The sequence below is a fragment of the Solea senegalensis genome, linkage group LG17 (assembly GCF_019176455.1).
Source record: "Solea senegalensis isolate Sse05_10M linkage group LG17, IFAPA_SoseM_1, whole genome shotgun sequence".
NCBI lineage: Eukaryota > Metazoa > Chordata > Actinopteri > Pleuronectiformes > Soleidae > Solea > Solea senegalensis.
In genome coordinates, this window is record NC_058037.1 from 7,249,008 (window position 1) to 7,273,092 (window position 24,085).

Genomic DNA, 24,085 nt, shown 5'->3' on the forward strand with positions numbered 1-24,085 from the left:
ATTTGTCTGTAAACCATCTGTCACCATCTGAGCCTCCACAGGCATTTCCCTTTTTGAACAACAACACCTCAACAGACACACACTTTCACTGAAACCTGCTTAAATACAACAATGTACGCGTGTCTGTGTGTGCTGTGCATGTGGTGGAAAATGCCTTATATACATATCCTGGTTCTATTTTGGTTTCCTAAGCGCGTGTTAGCACCCAGCATGGTGCATTCATGTTTTCAAAGCACCACATTAATTTTCTGTCCTTAAGATTGTAATTTAGAGGCATCGCTTTGTATTGAGATGCAAAGCATTCGCTCATGCACAAATATGCAAATACATTTCATACATAATTTAAAAATCAACATGAAAAGGACACAAATTCCTTCTGATAAACAAGCAGAGGGAGGAGCAATGTTCTCCTCTATACATGCCGAGGAGGAATTCCTAATTTAATTAAAAAGGTCACATCTTTCAGAGCCAAACAACAAAATCCAGTGAAACAATTTTGCCAAGGTATTGTCTTTTTTTCAAGGGCAGAATCTGCACATCATGAGATTATAAGTGTTTCTGCATCCTCATCATTAGCGTCTCTGCTGTCCCATTTGCATTCACCTGTTCTCTCCTAAAACTTGCTCCTTCAGATGATTTAATTGGCTGGAAAACTGTGAACACACTCACACTTCACCTTCCATTCCCCCGCAGATGTATTTGCAGAGCATTCACAACTTTAACGGAGGCAGCATTTTATCATTTGCACACTATTAACAACATGCTAAGAGGTTTGTAACAGCGCTCACGCCGTGTTTAAAGAGGGGATGATTCAGAACCTGTTGAATTAAAGATCTAGTGATGAACGTTCTTCATTACCCTTCTTAAATGTTTTATTTCAAGCCATGTAAACTCATTAAATCACTGCTCTTACCTGGAAACAAACTGATGGTTTCTTTCAACCAATTAAAGTGCTCTGGATTAGTCATCATGAGACAGTCCAGGACAATCAAGAGTCTCTCCTCAGATGTGCTTTGATGTCAAAATAAACATAAAATGCCCACCCAAAATCCTTAATGGACCTCAGTTTTCCTTCAACAAAAACAAAACAGTGAATCCTCTGCATGCACCACAATCGCTGAATTATACACCAAAGGTTCCCCAGAGAGGCGACACTTCACTGAACACATCACATCGAACAAATCAGGTCACATCCAGGACCTGCTGCAGCTCCCAGTGAGCTGCTACTACTACTACTACTGCCAGCCAGCCTGTTATGACTGTCCCTGCCTGCATGCTCCGATAACTCCCAGTGTGTGAAGCACTGGGCACGAGAAAGTGCTGACACCAGCAGCCCCAGCCAAGGCACGGCCAGACAGCTTAAGCCCAGACCCGACCCATTTCACTTCCATTGTTTGTCTGACAGGGTCTGACCAGTCGTGTCCCAAACTGACCACACTCTGACCTTCACTGTCCTCCTCCCACTTGTCAGTCTGTCAACAGAACACACAAAAACAACAGAGAAGTCCAAGTGTCCTCTGTGTTTCCACAATCCACACAGGAAGTTTGTTTGTGTCACACAGAAACGTCTCCCCACGTACAGCGTGTGTGGATATCAACTTTGGTGTGAGGAGAGCTGCACCGCCAGGCGCCCAGTCACTGTCACTGACACAAGGGAGATCACGCAGAGGAAGACAGACCGTGAGACAGAGGAGATAAGACCAAAGAAGAGTCTTCGGCCTTATGTCGGTGCTGTGGGGACTTTTAGTGGTGGCAGCCACGGACGGCAAAAACACACTCACACTACAAGTGTGAGGCTTTTAGCAGGAATGTCCCTCACAGAGAGAGAGGTCAGCTTGGTCTTGGAATTATAACAATAATAGGAATACGTTTTTATTTATATAGCACATTTTGAAACTAGTGCAGTACAATAATTAAAACCCAGGGAGAAAACTATTCCAAATATTCCATAATAAGTTTTCAAGATTCAAGATTTAAAAACAGCAACAGCACTTGCAGCCCTGATCTCTTCAGGCAGGTTGTTCCACAGTCCACAGTTTCAAACAACATCTGGGAACAAAGAGTACGAGAGGTGCCCGAGGACGTCAGGGTGCCAGAGGGTGAATATGACATTAAAGGTTCAGTTCAATTATCTGGGGCGAGGCTGAGCAGGGCTTTTAAAGTCAGCAATAACATTTTAAAATCAATCCGAAAAGTGTACCAAAGATGCTGCATGTAAGATAGAAATGAATACTTTTTACAGTGTTGCTGCCAGTTCTGCTATTTATGATATAGATTAACAAGAAGTTTTTCTATTAAAAAAATTAAATATCAGGGTTAGTAAACAGAGCTGTGTCCATTCCTGCTTTTCTGAAGGAAAATGACTGTAGAAGAGTATTTGTTTGCACACTTTTCATAGCACATTCACACAGCTGCATCATAGGATTGGTTTGGCGGTTGCATATTTTAAAATGAAGGTGCAGAGAAGAGGCCGTCTCTGTTTTCATTCAGACACAGAAGAGATTGAGAAGAGAGGGATCTCTGTCATCATTACACACTGTCGGCTCTTTCATGAATAAACAAATAGCAGTGAACATTACTCTGTCTAAGGCCCTGTTCAAACCTGCTATTATCATCAATCCTGAGAGATCCCATTCATCAGAGTTACAGTACAGTGTGTACGGCCGTTCACACTGGGGTGGACATCACAGACTGACGTACAATATACAAGGTTCTAATGTCACACTGATATGACACAAAATATCAAAAATTATATTAAAAAATTGAGTGAATATCATGAAATGGATCAACTTTAAATCTGCATCTCCTGGCTGTCTGCTATAATTATACAGCCTCTTATGAAGTTGTGCTTTTGATAGCCTCTCTGCTTTAATATTATGGGAAGAGAGAATGTGTTTGATGGTTAAAGGACATGTGCAGCAGACACACCCCTCTACAAGTGCGACCTGATATAAATACACATGCCACTCTTTCTCTTTCCCCTCCCTCCCTCCATCCCTCCCTCCCTCTGTCTCTCTCTCTCTGCAAAAACCAAACACACATGCAGAGGAGTGGTGGAAGTGCTGTGCAGATTAAATGGAGAATGAGACAGCTAGAATTATGGCAGCTGGAGCTGATTTGGCTACGCTAAGTACCCCACACTTTAAAAAGCATCAATACAGCTCCCTCCACTTGGCAAGTGGGCGGCAAGGTCTTAACTGTCAAAGACAAATGCCTGTAAATGAGATGAATGATGAATTCTGTAAAGCTCAGGGTGATATTCTTTTAGCGGCGTAAAGTTTGGGCAACATCAAAAAATCTCTGCTAAAGACAGGGCATCTGTGAGCGGGAGATATCCAGTTCAAGTCTCTCACTGAGCTGTCACCATCGAGGGAAAGGATGAGCTTAAGCTGTTGTTGTCTCCACGTGTGGTAACACAATGGATGGATATAGCAGGGAAAGGGCGACTGTGGGAGGCAGTGACAGATCAGCAGAGTTATCTAAATGAGATCTCCACAGTCCTGCAGACACAAGAGTGTGTGTCACTGTCTGAGAGAGTGAACACACGTGTGTTGCCATCTGAGCAGCTCCATGTCTTGGATTTAAAGGTACATAAAAGCAACAGAGTGACCTAAAACTCCATCTGCAATACTTCTTCTAGTCTACCATGAAATCTCTACTTTTGTTTAGTTCTGTCTTAAGAAGGTCAAGGAAATAAACTAGTTAGAAGGGGGATACTAGAGATTTTGCTGACTCACTAGTGTTCTATTTTCATTTTCTGCTACGTATCATGGTCTAGGTCTTTTGCTGGGCCCTTAATAGATTAGACCAGACACCCCTTTTGGCTTGTCTCCCTCTGAGGTGTTCCACATGGATACAGTATCCTTCCATGCTTCTGGGTCTGCTTCTAGTTAGCAAAGCCTCAAATGTAACCACATACCTCCCCATCTCCTTTCACTGTGAGGAAGCTGCACTGTGTAAACACCGGGTGTTGAAAACCCACTGCAATGTCAGTCATCATCATTTCTGGCTTCTTTTTTTTTACACAACTGCAGAGGAATCTTGATTGTGAGGTGATAATGAATGTATGGCAGGTCCTGGAGTTATCACGAGTGTGGATTTACAGCTGCTTATTTGCAAAGGATCAGATAATGCATGTGTGCTGCTGCTGCTGCTGCTGCTCCAGCTGTTAACCATATTAACTGAAATATCTTCCTTACCCTTGTTTTTATAGAGGACAGCACACAGTACATCACAACACAGAATTCCAACACATTCATTCCACAACTCGCGTAAACACAGCACAACAGAAAAATGAGCTCCATAAGAGTTGAATTATGAAGAAATAAGATTCCGATAAGAAAATCAATCGAAAGCATTGAACAGGATTTATGAAAATCTGTGTAACTGCTTGTTCTCAGTGGTATTTCTCTACACATAGGAAGTTCACAACACTCTGTGCTTCTGCAAACAATATTCATGTTCTTTATTTGCACAACAGAACCAACACACTGATGAAGAAAGAATGAAGTGTCTCTCATCCTCGCTATCAAACACGTGAATAGAAGACACTCACATATGGTGTTAGTTTCATTGCAACGGGACAAACATCTGCATGCAGACGTCGTCCGTCCACATCCTCCCTGAAGAGACAAATGTTCCTCTTTTCAAAACTGAGCGCAGTCCTTTTATAGATCTGCCATTTCAATGTCACAGTCAGACATAAAGAGAGTGACCGGCAACGCTGCAGGCCACTCTATTTAGACTATTTGTTTATATTAGCATCTGGATGAGTGTGTGTGTGTACTTGTGTGTATGACAACACAATATAATTGATTTGAAGAATTTATCTCAGATTTGAAAAATGATTCTCTCATCATCATGTGCCATTTTCTTCACATCAGTTTTAAACCAACAAGCAAAAATAACTGAAATTAGTTTTTTATCAGGATAAGCCTTTTAGGTTATATCACTTAACGATAACAACTAGCTAGCTAGTAAAAATATTTACTCGCAGTACCAAAGTATCCAGCTAAGTGTCTAAGTGTTTTCTTCAAGGACAAAACCTGAAAACACTCACACCAGCAGAATGACTTAAAATTCCAGTCATTTCACTGAAAGTGCTGGGATTAAGTACTTAATTGACTAAACTCACCGAGTACTTGGATTTGATGATTTGAAGGTCAAGATGTCTGGGGGTAAGCCTGTTTACAGATCTGTTTGTGTCTGCAGTAAATCTGTTTGCAGACACGGCAAACACATCGATTTAGAGGTTAAGGTCACGCACGGCCATTGTTTTAAAAGCAATGGCGCGCTGAAATTGTGATTATTAAAAAGAAATGTGTAACTGACACCAAGGAATTATGATAAAACTCTGACATCATTTAGTCATTTATGTAGCAATCTTCAACAAAGCTTATTAACAAATCTGCACTCACATTTGTCATATTAAAACACATTCTGTTGAGGGATAATTATTGCTTATGTTGGTATGTGTAAGTTAATTATAATAAATATCTTTTATGATTTGTTAATTGTAACAAAGCGATACTTGATACAAAAAGCCAGTGCCTTCAGAGTCTGACCATTAAAAAACAATGTTCTTCCTGCTGGTGGTTTTTCTCAGCTAAAAGCACTCTGTTCTTTGAAAGCTTCCTCCTTTCCACCCCATTATCTACACAAGGACGTTAAACTCTCAGCTTAATCGTTTATTATTGATAGCTCGGCAAGAAGCTTCTCCCCCTGTTGGTGTGGGGAACGCATAAAAGACATGTGTTAAGGATTTGTGGACCCAGTCACAGCCATGTTTATGTGTGCAACATATTGGTAAGGATGAATTTTCTGTGCTGGGTCAAGGTGCAGGTTGACCCAGCACTTTTCCTGATGTGATTGTATGGAGAGAGACGTGCACAAGCTACTCTATGGATGTGCTGGGGATAACTAGGACGAGATCAAAACAAGGCTTTTTTTAAACGTCTTTGTTGTGCCAGTTTTCTGCACATTTTCATGGGGAGAGGAAAAGCCAAAAAAACGACGCTTTCGCAGACATTTTCAAAATTGACTGTAGTAGAAAACTTGGAAAAGAAAATATGATGTGATAAGGAAAGAAACTGAAGAGGCTGAATGAATGAATTCATCGCATTAAAAGGTTTTCGCTATATGGAATACAAATAATTCTAATGAAAAACACATATTTGTAAGGACATGGGAAGTAGACTGATATGTTTCAGTGATCAAGTCACCAACTGTAAGGAGAAATGATAATACGAGTCTGCAGCCCATGTGTTTGGTGGATGTTATGATGCCAGCCTTGGCTTTCAAGATTATTATTACGCGGTGATGAAATGTTTTTTTATGGCTCTGTCTTAGTTTACTTTGTGTGGAGTCGCTGTTCCAAATGTGCTAGTAATAAGCCATGAGAGAGACTGAGTATGTGTGAGAGAGTGAGAGAGGAAGAGAGAGTGAGAGACTAGGCCTTTTGTGCAGTGTGTGTGAAAAATACTTTGTGGCATGTTTTAGAATTGGGTTGTTGTGTCATATATCGCCCAGTTACCCTAGTGACCCCCAATTAGAAGTGTTCTGACGCTGACTCTGCATGTAGAGTACATTTAACTTAACCTGTAGCATAACCTGTGAATGTACAAACTATTTTAGCAAATGACTTGGGGGATTGGACACTCTGAGTTGACCATAAGTGTGAGTGTGAGAGTGAATGGTTGTTGGTCTCTCTATGTGGCCCTGTGATGACTGGTGACCTGTCCAGGGTGTACCCCGCCTTTCACCCTATTGGCATCAGTGACCTTCATAAAGTGGTAGAAGATGAGTGAAACTCAAAGTTACAACGTCGGCCAACAACGTACCAAAGTTTGCAGGTCACACTGGAGCAGATAAACAAAATTCTATCTTTAAATTCTTCAGTGCTTTTACTGTGCCATTCACATTATTCCTTCATGGGGAAAATCAAAAACAAAGCTTTGATCTAAAAATAGCTGAGTGAAAAAAGTATGTTGCCTCTGTAGATTCAACAGCCTTGTCACATGCAGCGTGTCTGTCTAATTGCACTCTATGAAACAGCAGTACAGGATATATCTTTGTGCTGGTATATCAGGGGTCATGCCTCTGTAAAAGCCGTGGCAAGGCCTGCTGTATATGAGCTGGATTACGTGGCTCTGACAGCATATCAATCCCTTACATTTCAGCCAAGGACGCCTCGCAAAATGTCAGCGTTGACAGATGATGCAGCCTGTGGATTTTCACCACGATGGCAGACGGGACAATCCAGTTTACACCACTGCTTTGAGCCCAAGTCTACTACGAATTTTAATCCTCAGAAAGCCACACACATGCAGCAGAGAGGCAACGGCACATTTTGTGGACAGGACAGGAAAAGATGACGAAACAGGAGGAGTAACGAGGAGATAATGTCGTGACAATGACCAGATACATGTGCAGTACCTTTCTTATTACATAAAATAGTTCACAGCTATTTGTTGAGAAAGGTTACTTCATCATCTATAATTGATAGCTCAGCAAAAAGCCTTTGCTCCTGTTGGTGTGGGGGAAAGCATAAAATACATTTTTAACATCATACTTAAAAAACTAAGGACTCTTTCAGCAGCAAGGCATCTGCAAATAAATCTCTGCTCCACAAGATTGAAACCATAGAAACATTAACAAGCGTGCCAAGGTTGCTGCTCACACACACATTTTATAAATTAAATGCTTCCATGCTCTCTAAATCAAAGTTAATGTTGCTTAATTGTATTGCTGGTTAATTGAACTGGGGGGGGGGAGAACACACACTGACAATGCAGGGCGTTATCTGAACAACACAGTCCAGTATGACTCACAGCTCCACCATTATCCCACACATGGGAGAGGAGAGATAAGTCTTCCCTACAAAGAGAGGAGTAATACTTATAAAACATTGATCAGGCCACCACTACAGTCTGTGAGCCAATCATCTGCTGCCATTTCCTCTTTATCTCCACATCCATTCACTCTGTATGGTTTACATCCCACTGTCTCTCCTTCCACCCCACTTGTCTTTAGCTGTGGATGGTAAGTGGAAGCTTATACCTGTTGACCTAGTTTACCAGGCGGTGACTGGCCAGGACTGAACAGAGGAAGTTGCTTGTCTCCTACTGAGAGCTCAGTAATGTAAAGAGACGTGTGATTCTTCACTGGACTAAAGTGACAGACAGGACGGAGCAGAACACGATGTTATTTCCCGGCAAAGCAAATGCATGTTCTCTCATCGAGGCGAGAAAGAAACTACAAATGAGAGAGCACAAATGCAGAAAGTGCCCATAATGTTTCTATGTTAGTCAGACAAAACAGAAGAAAATGACTGGGATAAGCCTTCCATCTGCCACTCTGAGTTGCACTCTGTTTTCAAAGTCAGATAAAACAGTCCAAAAACTGTGATAGCAAGTGAATTATATTTATATAGCCCAACATCACAAATGCAATTTGCCTCAAAGGGCTTTACAGTCGGTACAGCAAGTGACACCCTCTGTCCTTAGACCCACGGACACACGGCTGTGGGTTGTTCTCAGAGGTAGGTCGAGCCTAAGGAAGGGGAAACTTTGGTCACATTTAAGATCACATTTTAGATGACGTAGAGGGGAAAAGCTGTAAGATAAACTGTAGTATACTTCTCGTAAGTATATGATCATTGCTGCATGAGGTGAATTTATTTAAAGGGGAGTACTGCAAGGACGATACTTAATGGCATGAGGGTTGTCATTGACAAGAACAGAGCAATGGTATAGATTCCTGTGTCTGACCCAACTCTCTGTCACATACCACATGTGGCTCAGGCAGTGACTATTTAGCATGCTCATCTTCTCCACACTAACTTTCACAGTGGAGGTAACTATCTTTCTGGAACTACGTCAAAATGGAGTTTACTACCATTTATGGGTGGAAATATTTATTGGTTTCAGTTTGTTACAAACAATGTTCCCTTAGGCTCCATCTGCTGCCTGATAACAAAATGATATTGGTTTGTGTTAGACACTTCTCCGGGGCTGGCAGAGTGCAAACAGAAAACAGGTCAGGCAATAAAAACAAAGAATTTCCTCAAATAAAAAGCATCTCCAGTGATGGCCCCATAAAAAGGCCGGGTGAAGGAACACGGGTAGATAAACTGCTGGTGCTTGTCATACAGTATATGCCAGTTGAACACGCTGTAATTATGTATTGTTCTATGTTGTCACTGTGTGTCTATTTATGCATCCACTTTGCCTTAAATTGTGCTGTGTCACAATTAAAGTTCACAATTAAAGGAAGTGTCTTCTCTGGGCAACTCATTTTTAACACTTACAGAAAGTGTTGACTTTGTATCAACAGTGTTCACAGAAAAATGTAGTTATGCTGTTTTCATGTGGGTCTGCCTCTAATATTAGTCTGCATTATTATTTGCATTATTTCTGCATATATTGTTAATATGGGGGGAGGGGAAGGTGCAAGTTTGTAAATTTATTATTTATTTTATTCGTATTCTTTTAACTTTGTAATTTTATTCTTAGGTTTATTCTCACTTATTGTTATAGTTCTTAACTTTGTAAAAAAAAATTTTTTTAAATTGCTGCTATAATATTCGTTACCTTTGTACACTGGAGCGCCGTGACGAAAGAATTTCCCGCAAGGGATTAATAAAGTATATTCTATTCTATTCTATTAAACAAAGTCCTCTTAACATCTGCACTTCAGGTAAATTATTTTTCTTATCCTCTTTAGATGAAAAAAATGTCACTTCTTGGTGATGAAAACCTGCTTCTAGTATGAAAAAAAAAATGACACACAGAGCGTTTACATGCACAGTTTAATCAAACTACATTCATAGTCTGACTAAGACAGCCAATTGGACCACTTGCCGAGTCTGAGTATACAAAAAAGAAAATCAAATTATTGGCCGTGTGTGTGACTCCACTTCATATTGAATCGGGTTCCTGTTGAACTTTACATCACAGAAAATGTCAAGTCTGACTCCAGTCTGACTAAATGTATACATGCAGGAGTAATCGAACTATGAATGGCATTATCCAAGTATGTTAGTCCGACTAAGGCTAGCTCAGTTTTAGTCAGACTAACGAGTTTACATGACTTTAACAAAACCTACTTATTGTCTTAGTCCAACTAAAATCAGACTTTTCTTTGTTCTGGGGAAAATAAAGATTAAAAATTATATAAATGAGAGTCCTCTTAGTGTCAAAATATTTCTGATAAAATGTACTGACTCACCTATAATGTTACACTTTGTTATTCATATTACATGCATGTTTTTGTAAATACAACGTATAGCTTCTCAGTTATGTCCAAAAATGATCAATGTAAGATTAGGATTATTTTATTTATGATCATTCATCAGTAAGAGGAACAAATTGTTTTCATTTCAATGTTTCCTGTTTACTTCATTATTGTTCGTCATTCTTGGGCCTTGAATGATTTGCACAATTAATCTGAGGGCCTTAAACCTCCAAAGTTTGGGAAGCTCTACCATCGAGAGCAACCAAAGCCCTAAAACTAACCACTGGTTTCATCTACACTGAGCTGGAACAAAACAACACCACTGTTCTGTATTTCCCACTTGATGAACGACAGAGATTTTGTGTAACATCATGCTGTACTGTGCTGTCTTTCAGTGAATAGCAATCGCAGACAAATACAGTGAAAATGCCAAAAGCAATGACTGCTTTGAAAGTATCAGCAAATCTGAAAAAGTTTATAAGAGTTACTCAATAAAAAGCTGCAATTAACAACCAATTCAAAACCAATAAAGTCCCAAAAACTATCATGATGATCAGCAGCACTCGACATGACACATGTGCGTCAGTCTCTTCAGTCACTTTCATCATTGTTGAGGTTTACTTTTGCTGTAAAACATTACCTTTAAATTCACTTAGTCTTTAATCTAAATGCTTACTCAGTATGTATGTGCACTTTGACAAAGAAAAAAGTGGCTGACACACTGTTGTGCGCGTGTGTGTGTGTGTGTATCAACAAAATGATCAATAAAATGGTGAAATGATCAACTTCTGGACTAAAACGGCCGATCACAATAAGCCGTGTTACAGAAAAAAACAACTAGAGATAAAGACAATGTGCTCAGTGTGTGACATACTGAGCATTTAAGTCGATGCCGTTCAATACCAGAGTGGAACAAATCCTCCATCCCTCCATACAGAGACAAACAGGCCTGTTTTATGGTTTACTTCAATGAAATGAAAGTTCAATAGTAGCTGAAACAAACATTTGTGGATTAACAAAATCTGTTCACCACCCAGAGAGTCTCTGGAGAACGAAACAAAGAGACTCTGTTTTGTGGCAGATAAAACAAATCGCAAACTGTGTGTGATTCTTGTTCACGGAGACATCAAATCGCTGCAGTTATTACAGGGTATAGTGCAGGAGAAGTAGAGAAATTTGACTACATTTGATTGATCTTGATCTTGATGACTACATGAAAAAGGAAAAGGCCCTTTTTTTTCCCTCCACTAAACAGCTCCTGAGCTAATGTGGGCTGCTACAGGCGGTGGTGGGATGAGAATTACATGCTTCCACTGGAGATGCTCTCATCATCAGATCTCAGCTGCACACCACTTGAGTCTCAGCCACAGACTCATAAAAGTCCACATGACTTCATGCACTGATGCTCACTGATAACGTTGTAGGATTAGGGCCAAAGTGTGCACGTGTGTCACAGATAATCACACCCCAAAATAGGCTTTTTAAAACTTTTTTCGTTAAAATGGATGTCCTATCTTAAAGGCGCGGCAGTATTAAAGGAATAAAAGCTTCTTCTGTGTGCTATTTTTTCTCTGACTACCACTGCCTTACTCATCATCTGCAGTAGCAGCAGATAATGGTGTCAGGGCCTCTTATGCACAATGGTAATGTTGTCAAGCAGATGAATTCAACTTTTGATCAAACTCTTGTCATTTAGTCAAAAATCCATGGTCATCGCCCCGAGAAAGCGGAAGCCATCTTTTGTGTGTCTATCTTTGAAAGCGTATCAACCAAAAAATGGCCATGAATTTTGCTAAAGCTTCGTCCGCAGCCATCGCCGAATGTGTTTTCATGTAATGGAACATGATGGTGAAATTTGTTTGGTAAAAACAAATGGAAACAATTTTGATCGTAAAGATGTTCAACCACTAACCAGAGCTGCTATTTGTAAAACCACGACAGCTCATAGCTCAGCTTCTTATTGCTCAGGAAGTGCACACACACACACACACTTGCATACACACCAACTCACTTCACGGGGGTTGACTGGAGCTAGCTGAGAAAGCAACCATTACCTTGTCTGCTTGTAAACCATGAGAGCCAGAGCAATCATCACCCTTAAACACATCGTTTCCTATTACTCAGTGCATGCGCGCGCACACACACAAACACACGCGCACATGTGCATGGTCCATTTCTGCAGATGGATAAACAGAAAGAGGGAAAAGCACAGTGGAACAGCCATTTGAGGAAATGAAAATGCTTAGCTGGAAGGATAATAGAATGACAGGGAGAGAAAAAAAACCCAAAGCCAAATAATTCATAATGCATTGTAGCATGCTGCATAACTGCACAATCAGGTAAACTGCCCTTTTTTTCCTGGAGCGGTGCAAAAGTGACAACGCTGCTGCTGCTTAGAAAGCTGATGGAGGTGAAGGACCAACTTTCTGCCACTGGTTGAAGGAGTCATGCTATTTCTGACTTAATAACAGAAGCAAATGACAAGTCTGTTGCTACATACAGTACAAGAAGAGTGAGGTATCCTCACATAATACCAAAAATACACAATCACTGGAGCGTTGCATCACCATTTTTTTTCTTCTGTGGCTGTAAAACAAATAAATATGTGCAGTGCATTTAGATTTCAGCAGCAGCGTGCAGCTTCCTCTGCCTCCTCTTCTTCGTCTTCATCTCATGGAAGACTTTTTTTCTTTCTATATCTCTTAAACACACAGGGGGTTAAAAGAAACTCGTGCCTGACTTAATTAGAGCTGCACAACCAGGAGACTGCTAGAGCTTTTTTATGAAAAAAAAAAAGAAAAAACAGCAAACCCCATGGAGAACATACAGCTAACAAGCCTATATGCTGCCCATTAAACCTTACAGATATGTACATTTAACCCAACTACGAATTAGCATCAGTCTAAAAGCATGAGAGTAGAAATGCTTCTAAACTGAACTTATATTTGTATATTGTGGTGGTAAATTGTGCAGAGTTGGGCAGTAATTACATAATAAATATAGCATTAAATTCTTATATTGGTTTTACAAGTGCCGCACTAATGGAGACGTAAATCAATCCATCTAATAAGCAGATGAGCGGTGGCCTGCAGCTGCTGCTCTGACAAGTTTCACAGCGTGAACATGCCACATGTGTCAGAGTGAATAGCTGGGTTTATATATATATATATATATATCTTTTTAATTTTCTTTTTATTTAATCAGCTAAGTCTCTGCCTCCATCTTTTGTTGACATTTCCTGCAGTTTCATGCCCAGGCAACAAAGAGAGCACAGCTGTGTCACTGGATGAATGCTTTAATCTATTCAGCCAGCGCATCTGTGTGTTCTGTCTTACACGTCATCAGCTGCCCGCATGCCCGCCTTGTGTGTATATGTATTTGCCTCTGAGTGTGTGTGTTCAAGGTATTACTCATGTTGTGGAGACCTAAATCTCTTCACATTATAAGGACTTGTCTTCCTTATGGGCCATAAAGCAAGTCCCCAAAACGTAAACTATTACATTTTAAGGTGAAGACTTGTTGGTTAGGGTGAGGTTAAGGTTAGGCCAGTAGTAGTTATGGTTAAGGTCAGAGTAAGTCTCCAGGGAATGAATGTTGATGAAAGTTAATTAATAAGTGTGTGTGTGAACTTGAATTAGTTATCTCTTCAGTCATAAACACTTGCCTTGTCAGGACCAGTCGTCCTCTTGGAGACCAAAACCTTTATTTCTGAGGAACTGGTTAAAGTTTAGGGTTAAGATTTGAATTCTGTGTGTGTGTGTGTGCCCATATGTGAGAATTCATGTGAGTGCATATACATACAGTCATGCACACATACAGTATGTATGAGTCCGGGTATATATACTGTATGTGCACTCACATGTCTGTCCTCATGCAGGACTAGAAAATTAAACACACACACACACACACACACACACACACACAGAGAAGGTGACGCAATATTGTGTTGGGTTCCCACACAATCACATCACAGACACTAATGTGTGCCATGGTAGATTTTTGCATTTTTGACAGTAGATGAGAAACAAACAGGAAATACTCATTGAAGAAAAAGGAGGGAGGAGAGCTGCTGAGGAGAGGAGTGGCGCTCTGCAGGAGATTCCCCACAAGCCACAACATCCTCCGCCCTCAACAACACTATTAACACTGTTACAACACAGGTGGTTACAGTGACATCACCACTGCTGGAAGCCTGACTTGCAAGACTCCCTCTGGGGACTGACTGGCGTCCATTCCAGTGGCTCAAAAGGAATCCTGGTCACGCATTCTGGGTAATTCGCTCAACAACAAGACACTGGATGTCTTCTCTCTATGCTGACTGAATAGATTTCACTCAAAAGGTCAGAGTCATTTGTCAGTTGTGTAGTTTCAGCTCAGTGTCTTGAATCAGAACCAAATCTCACCTCCACACAGCAGGTCATTTAACAGCAACGGCTGGAAGACAGGAAGTGGATTAAGTTGTCGATTTCTATACGCGTTGAAGCATCATATGCAGGAGTGCAGTGGGAAGCATGTGATCACACTGACTGCAGTAGTAGTGTAGAATTACACTTGCAGTGTGTGAGGAGTAGAAGAGTGCATTAATATCACTGCCCCAGTCATTCTTTGAGTTTTTAAATCATCATAGCAACATGAGGACCATGCTTCCATCTGTCCATGTCTGTATATACACACAGCAAAAATACAGACAGTACTGTATTTTCAACCCAGTAACTGAACTAATGCTGACTTGCTATTAAAACAGGAGTGTGTTAGAGTTTGGCCCATATGGTCACCACCTATGCTGCCTGAAGCTCTAATCACGAATCAAAAACAGACGTCAGAACAACCATATGGGACCGGGTCATAGCATGTAAAACTGTTATGTGAAATCCAGAGGAATCTTTCAATATGTTAAGAGCGAGATTTTCAGGCGGGTAAATTCCCAAAGCACTGCCGAATTTCATCATTATGTTGTTTGGTGTCATTACTTTCCGTCTTTTCATTTGGATGTTGCACTTAGTTGCATTGCAATTTTGATTATATGCAGTTAAAATATGAAATGTCTCCACATTAAAATAAAATCTAGTGTACTTATATTCAGCCATTAGCTTTATATCCATAGAAATCCACATTTCTATTCAAGGTGGATTACAAATCCCAGCTTCTCGGTGCTGTTTAAAGGTGAGCATTGGCTCAGATACACAGAGGTCAGGTTTGGTTCAGTGTCGCCTCACGATCATCTCTCATATGGAGGGATCTGTGTCGCTGGTAAAAAAAAAAAAAAAGGATGCTATGGTGTGAGCTATGTTGCGATAGCAGCCTGCATCTTCAAACTCTCCCTTTTCTTTGAAGTCTCACCATGTGGGTGAGGGAGCTGGGGGTTGGTAATAAATCAGGCTGAGCCATAATGACTGTCCTTATTCATGTCTGCTTTGATGAAAATCCACCTGACTGATCTCAAATCACAGACCAAAACAGACTGAGCTTACTGACAAATGTCGCTGGCAACATGAAGGAAAGTGTGTAGGAAGAAATCAGATGAGAATAACTTGTACTTGTCATGTTTTGATAGAGCGTAGAACTCTCCCAGGGGAGAATTTCAACAAATGAGACATAATTTATGACGGTTTTCCCTGCACTGAATCCTGATTACAAACATACACATGTGCGGCAATTAAAATGTTTTACGATCTCTATAAAGTGATTTATCCACAGTCCATTCACCGGAGCACTGTTCAAATACATCAACCACATTAAAACATCATAAAAAACACTGAAGTGATCACTGTGGAACAATGACCATGTTTACACAGCCAGAGTCATAAATACTGTCTCACAATTCATTTCCAAAATGGCTGTCTTTGTCCAGTAAGATATGGCTTCTTCTTCTTTTTCTTACACCTCGTATGAAACGAGGTGCAGCGTGCAAGACTTGGACCCATCTGGGCGCCTGCAGCTTTTAAGAGAGAGAACTGCCAGGATTAACGGAAGAAGTGAGTAATTATAGTGAAGGACCTCAACAGCGTTTTGCTGCGCATAAGACCAACTGCTGCCTTCCGTGCTTCAGGTGATGAGTTTGGTTAATGACGGTTGGCTACGCGACCTTTCATTTTTAACAGGACTGTAACTAAACCGCAGGAGCAGTGTCTTAAAAGCAGCAGTGAAAACCACCCTCGTAGTTTATTTAACTGAGCTGATGTAGAGAAGAAAACACGCGGCTGAAAATTAGAGCTATGAGAAAGGCTGTTGCCAGATTGATGATTTGGGGTTTAATTCATTAATTCATTCATTCATTCATACATCGTCTACCGCTTTATCCTCCACGTGAGGGTCACAGGGCTGCTGGAACAAAACCCCAGCGGACATAGGCTCGGCGGGGTACAACCTGTACACGTCGTCGGTCCATCGCAGGACAAACAACCATCCACTCTCACATTTATGTATGCAATTAACCTCTGTGTGTTTTTGAACTGTGGGAGGAAACTGTAGAACCCAGAGAAAACTCACACACAAGGAGAACATGCAAACTCCATAAAGCAATGGGTTGCTGTAAGTCACCAGTACTAGCCACTACACCGCCATGTGGCCTGTTTAATTTATTCATTTCCTTAAAATAAATGAATTGTCATTTTACTAACATATTCCTGCCATCCTTATAGGATAACATTTCTTAAATGTTATAGGAACGACACGCTCCATGTCTGCCACTGCATTTCTTAAATCACTGTCCCGAAAAGGGAAGACCTGGCACTTGGTTGTAGTATAAAGTGGACCATAAGGACAAAGCACATACAAGCGTAAAAGGCACAAACATTAAGGGAAACACACTCGGCTGCACCCAGGAAAAGCAATAAATACCAAAACATATAAATAGATTACACACATGCAACAAGAATAGCTACACCAGAAGTGCTCTGGGAGTCTAAAGGGAGTAATATGTGTCGCACACAGTAGATATATATATACATATAGATATCTATATATATATATATATATGTCCGTATACACAATAATATACATGATAGTTGTGGGCAGAGAAGTCAGTGCTTGGTAATTCAGCACTGGCTCAGTTGTCTGTAGCATTTAATTCCTTTAATAAGATAGAATTTGCTCTCAGACATTTGTTGCCATCAGTTTGTCTGAAGGTAAAACTGAATAAATGATTAAGACACATTTTATTGGACAGTTTAAATACAGCACTGCTTATATAAATTCCTTAATTTTAATAAAATAAATGCATAAAAACACATCAGCGTAGACTATAATAAATGTACTGTAGCGTTACTTTCTATTGAAGGTTCAAAAACAGGAGAATCTTTTCACTCACTGTCAAACTCTGGGGACAAGGTGAAGACACAGCAGTTGGCGTTTGAAGGCTGCCCATTCTTAACAGCTATCGCTTTAATAGCAATTAAACTGGTATTAACAGGTTAGTGCAGCAAGTGCATACACACACGTTTACAACAGACCTATGTCTCTACGAGAGAATCATTTATTGCCAACATGGAGAGACGCTGAGACACGCCGACACTCACATGCACCGACCACATCACACACACACACTTTCACAGAAATAGTGCGACTCCCTCAGCCTGGAGCGAGGCGGACGGAGCTGGAAGGGCCAGCGCTGTGTTGGGCAGCAGCAGCGGCAGATGCAGCACTCAGGAGCCCGAGGGCATCAGTGGGCATTCAAGCTTCACTGGGCCTCTTCATCAGTGCCCGTTGATGTCTTGGCCCCATGACCAGTGACACACACACACACACACGCAGACACATGTCCAACACAGAGCTTGTCAGGCTTTTTTTCAGGCCTGGACAAGAGGAGGATTTGAAAAGAAGTAGAACAGCCTCATTGAGTGAAGACACACACGAGCTAAAGTGAGAAAACCGAATGGTTAAGTGTGAGTCTACCAAGTCTGAGCAAGTAACTAGGTCAACTCACTGTGTGTGTGTGTGTGTGTGTGTGTGCATGCGTGCTCTTCGGTCATGACTTCACTCATATGAATGTGAACTCCCATTTTGAAGCATCGAGATTCGCTATTTGGCCGACGCCATGTTGACGTTTTGCACATGTATGTACATATATATATATATATATATATATATATATATATATATATATATATATATATATATATATGTATATATATATACAGTATATATATGTGTATGTACACATATATATACAGTGTGTGCTGGTGCTAGTACAGCCAGCACACACCATGACAATCATGACACAGCTCAAATATAATCAACACTTGGCACAACCATGACTGGGCTCCTACATGTCAGACGGCATCAAATCTTGTGCAGATGCACTTTGATTTCATTTCTGCAGTTTTTTTATTTTTACGACTGATAATAATAACCAGATTTACAGTTCAACTGTCATTTTACAGCAAATTGGATTCACAAACGACATTATGAACACATGACGCAACTTCTGTACCACAAACTATTATTATATGAAAGACAGAGGTACACAGACACTCTGAACTGCTCTTTCTCCTCTGTCATCATGTCTCCTTCAGTCGCTCTGACTCTCTGTGACACTGACATGCCAAGTCATGCAGAAAACACAAGGGAAGCTTCTTTTCTTTTCTTTCTTTTTCTTTAAATCCCAGGTCAAAAACAGAAAAATGCAATAATGTGGGACACAAGTGCCGACGTCTGAAGATGAGTCGGGGGGGGAGGGGTCTCAGACAGACAGACTGACTGCTCTGCTGTAGCTGAAATGAACAGAAGTGACAGAAAGAAATTAAGACTCCCGACACAGACAGATATTCAGTCTCACCTTCTACATTTCCTCTGCAATAAGATTATCCCCTTCATTGACTCTCTGGTTTCTGCCCTGCTTCTCATCATACTGCTCCTCCTCCTCCTTTCCCCTCATCTCTGTTCTTGACTTCACCATTTTATTTTTTTGTATCCTGTACTTTACCCATATTTCACCTTTCATCCTCACCTACTGTTAAACCAGCACCACCATGTCCACGCTGCAGTCCTCATTGTTTCTACTTGTGTCTTATTTATTCCACCATCTTTCTTTCCTCTCCTCCCGTCGCTCTGGACCTTGTTTGCATGCTCCCCGGTTCTGCTCCTTGATTAGAAAGATCGACCATTGCAAGTCTGCCAGACACTCCTCGGCTGACCATTGACCAATGAGTCTTTTGAGAGGCTCCCATATAAATAGAAGCTTCAATTACAGATAACACATTCCCACTCATGCATATCAAACACTATTCGACCACAGAGAAAGACGGAGTGAAAGACGTGGCACGTGAGGTCAACGTTGAACGTTGAGGAAGCAGCAACATTAGAAAAGACGTGCACAGCAAAGCCGAGCACCATATTATCCTTCTACTTCTTCGTCTTCTTCTTCTTCTACGGCCAAATTATTCAATGTATGACTCCCGCTGGCTCTTACGTAACCTTGACTTTGTGTGAGCAACGCGGGCAGGCTGCCTCCTCACAGACCCCGGGAGCAGTCTGGTGCAGAGCCATCGGGACTAAAATAGTTGGTCATGTGTTCATTATCGTTATCCGTCCTTTAAGTGCTCACCCCGTATCCAGAAACATTAAAGAGAAGAGAGGCTTCGAGTGGGTGTGTAGGTGTTTGTGTATGTGTGTGTATGTGAGAGAGTAACAGAGAGCAGAATATGAGGAGAATGAGGTTGTGGGATTGTGATAACTTCAAAGGTTATTTTTATTATTATTATTACTCCTGCAGGCTGAAGCCATGCTCTGGCATCCCTCAAGCTTTGATCATTATGTAGAGCTGTTGTGCTCCGTTGCTGGCACTGAATACATTACACAGCGGATAACCAGGGAGCATGCAAACAAGCGTTCACACACATTGACTCAGCTTCTTCTAAGTCCCCCCCAACATTTTAAAATGACACACACTCCTTTATCTCTGGACACAAAATGAGCACCAAGGCTGCAACCATTAATCGATGGCATCTATTTTGATAATTGATTAATTAATTTCTCTTAATAATTTGTAATTAAATGAAAACATTTTGCATTTAGTTCACATTGTTTGATGGTATATCTAGGCTGTATATATTGGTTTTATTTAATTGTTTCATGTAGGGGTTAGCACTCCACCGCCTTTGCAGCAAGAAGAGCCAGGTTCGCGACCCGGTCAGAACAAGGGCCTTGGTTATGGTTAGTTTGCATGTTCTCCCTGTGTGTGTGGGTTTTCTCCGGGTTCTCCATTTCCTCCCATAGTCCAAAGGCATGCAGATTTGGGAATTAGGCAAATTGAACACTTTAAATTGACCGTACGCGTGCAAGAGTGAGTGGATGTTGTCTCGACATGTGGTCCTGTGATGGACTGGCGATCTGTCCAGAGTTTACCCCGCCTTTCTAAAATAAAGAAGAAAAGGAAATCTTTATTGTCATTATACAATAGCCGTTTTTTTTGATGGGGGGAGGAAACCGGAGAGGCCAAGGAAACCCACACAGACACGGGGAACTCCACACAGAAAGGTCCCAGACCGGGCATTGAACCCAGCACCTTTTTGCTGTGAGGCAACAGTGCCAACCACTACTAATCACTGTGTCCACTGAGATTGGCACAGCGCCCTTATGTGGAGGATAAAGCGGTAGAAGATGAATGAACAAATAATTGATTCATTAATTGATGACGAGTCAACTATCAAAATGGTCATGAGTGGCAGTCCTAATCTGGACAAATGGATACAAATGTTACAAGCATCAATGACACTCCAGCACTCAGTGGATACATGGACTACTCATCATAGCGAGGAAACTGTTCTGTCTGGAGGAGCAGAGTCAAGAATGATAAAAAAAGTAATGATGTCATCAACGTTATGTCAGCAACTCTATTAAAAAAAAACAACCTGCAATATAACACTGGAGGCGTCGTGTTTAAAGGATATGGTTGTTATACAGTACAGCTCCTGAGATGCAATATGTAGGGTCTACCTTTTTTTTGGCACCAGTCTGGATTTCATGGCATCATCTGCGGGATCAATTCTTTACCATTAATTTTTAATCAGTCTCTCACAAGCACCCTACTGTAATCCTACATTACAACCAAAAGTGCCACTTTAATTTGTGACCGGGAGCAAAGGGCTTTACTTTTACAGCATTGATCACAGGCCGTGCTGTTGTTGTAAGAACAGAGTTCAGCAGGTGAGTGCGAGTTTAAGCCCCCTGAGGTCAATTTATCCACACAATCATTGTATGTTTCCTGATTTAAGCTATAGCACAGCAGTGGCCTTTTAATCAAAGTCATTAACTGCTGTTTCTTTGAAAATGCCATACACGGCATCCATCCATACATCTTCTACCGCTTTATCCTCCATGAGAGGGTCGTAGGGGGAGCCAATCTCATGTGACATTGGGCCATCACAGGGCCACCATTCAGAGACAAGCAACCATTCACTATCACAGCTACAGTCAAATTGGAGTGTCCAATTAACCTAATCCCCAATTGTGCATGTTTTTGGACTGTATTGTGCATGTTTTTTGGACTGAGGGAGCTGTAGTACCTGGAGAGAACCCACGCACACACAGGGAAAACATGTACCACTGTGTGATCCATACACTTTAGGTATTGATATTTGTTATTGTTTGCAGGGCTGCAACTAATGATTGTCTTCATAGTCCGTTCATCTGCAGATAAAATGCCACAAATATGTTTTGGCAGGTCCAGACCAATACGACTAACTGCTCCTTTAAATGATTCGACAAATGTCAAGTGCTGAAAAATGACCGCAGACATCATTATCCAGCCAATTGTGAAAGGTTAGTCTATACAACAAAAAAAAAACATCACTACTTTTCTGGATCACATGACGACAACGTCAAAGAACCGGCGAGTTTCTGTCACATCATTCAAAGAAAAGAAATAATCCAGTTGCTACTGATTCCATGACATTTGAAGAATGAGAATCTACACGCATGTGTCACACAATGACAAGACATTTTCTAATGAGACACTGACATGTCTGACACCAGTGAGCTCCATGTTCTATAGGACAGGACTTGCTTAGAGCTTTTTGTGCAGCTACATGTTATCATTAACCCTATTAATAGAGTGTTGTTGTGAGGGCGATTATGAGCTTAGAAGGGGGAACCCCGGCTCACAGCCACCACTTTTAATTTTCTTCTACACGTTCTAATCCAAAAGCCACATTGAACTTGAAAACAAGCCATATGTTCCTGGCCTTACCTGGCCAGTGCACACACACTCACGTATCTCTATACTTGTGAGGACATCCATACACTCAACTACATGCCTAATCCTAACAAAGTTGTGAGAACCGGCTGAAATGTCCTCACAATGTCAAAACGTTAATGAAGTTGAACTCATATTTGAGCTTCTGCCTTATTAGGACCAGGTTTTGGCCTCCACTAGGACTAGTGTTCCTGACAAGGTCAATGTTTATGCCAGAAAAGGTCCTAAAGAGGCAACAAATACATGCACACACACACTCTGAGTCTGGTTGGCTGCAAGCAAAAAAAAAAATACATGCAGTGCGAATACATGTCTTGCACTGTCATCATCACTGACATACAGTGGAGCGGTGCTGCAGCAAAAGAGATGCTGTGACAGTGGGGAAATAAAGACATTATAGCAACAACAGAGATCCAAGTCCCTCAACTCAGCACTGGGCATCATCCACGCACTGAGACCCCACTGTAGCTGCATGTTCAACCCACAGCCATCGACAACAATCCCTCCTGATTTAAGCAACAGTGACAGCCTCCAAGGAAACCGTGGCACAAACACAGGCCTCCACACACACACAGTCTGCACGGGAGCATGCATAAGGTGTGATCATGCCCACCCAGTTCAATACCAAGGACAGCGGTCGACGCACGGAGGGAGCCTGACAGCCATGACAACACATGATGACTTATTTTGTGCAAAGACGCATCGTAAGCAGCGACACTAACCTGCCCGGAATGACACTGCTGTTTTTCCACTGCAAGGCTTCAACACGCAGACACAAACTACAGCCTTGCACACACACAAAAAAATCGCCTTTCCACAGCGGCTTCTTTCCCTCCTGCAAGAATCAGCAGCAGCAGCAGCAGCAGCAGCAACGACAGCTGCTACATTTCTAACCATTTGCACCGCGTCAAAGCGCATATGTCGCATAAAATGCTCCGGACTTACCTGCTTGTGCTGGGGCTCGAGGAGCTCACATGTCCCGCCGCTTGTTTGTGTCTGTGACTGAGGACAGTGTTATTATGGTGGGCACCGTTAAGTGTCTGCCAGCGCCATGTTATTACCACAGTGAGTGGAGGACTGTGCGGTTGTGTGCGCTACATCCGGGCTGTTGGAGAGAGCGAATGAGCGCAGAGCGGAGAGGGCGGAGAGGAGAGGAGGAGAGAGGAGGAGGAGAGAGGAGGAGAGCACCTGTGACAGCCAGCAGCAGCAGCAGAGAGGAGGACTTCCACTCACATCCTTCACATCCACCCACACCTGAACACACAACCTGGGAACCACCTCCAACTAACTGTATATACATATATATATATATATATATATATATATATCAGAGTTCATGTGCAGGTGCTTAGTGTGAGAAATGTTGGATTGTGCTGCAACTGCATTTCTTTCACAACAGACACTGACTCCTTCAAACACATGCAAAAGAAACATGTTGTTGTTTTACATCACCTTGAGGATCTTGTTGGTATGGCCTGTATACTTTATGATATCTCTCTCTTTTTAACTTTTATATTCTGTTGTGGGTTTTATATCTGGAATTGTCTTGTCTCTATGGAACTATTTATCCTATGTCTATACCGCTATCTTGACCAGGACTCCCTGGAAGAAGAGATCTTGTATCTCAATAGCACCTTCCTGGCTAAATAAAGACTAAAT

The 24,085-nt window shown here is 41.4% G+C and overlaps 1 protein-coding gene across 3 annotated transcripts in view; it reads right to left on the reverse strand.

Annotated features, from left to right (window-relative positions):
* Positions 1-23,547, reverse strand: part of pak5 (p21 protein (Cdc42/Rac)-activated kinase 5) — a 61,476-nt gene extending 37,929 nt beyond the window's left edge. For 2 of the 3 annotated variants that reach the window (XM_044048378.1, XM_044048377.1), the window contains exon 1: positions 914-1,239. In XM_044048378.1, coding sequence (XP_043904313.1) covers positions 914-971 — 58 coding nt within the window. In that variant the 5' untranslated portion in view covers positions 972-1,239. Of the gene's footprint in view, positions 1-913; positions 1,240-23,371 lie in introns of those variants that run through there. The other variant, XM_044048379.1, reaches the window with a different exon arrangement.
* Positions 23,548-24,085: the final 538 nt, after the last annotated feature.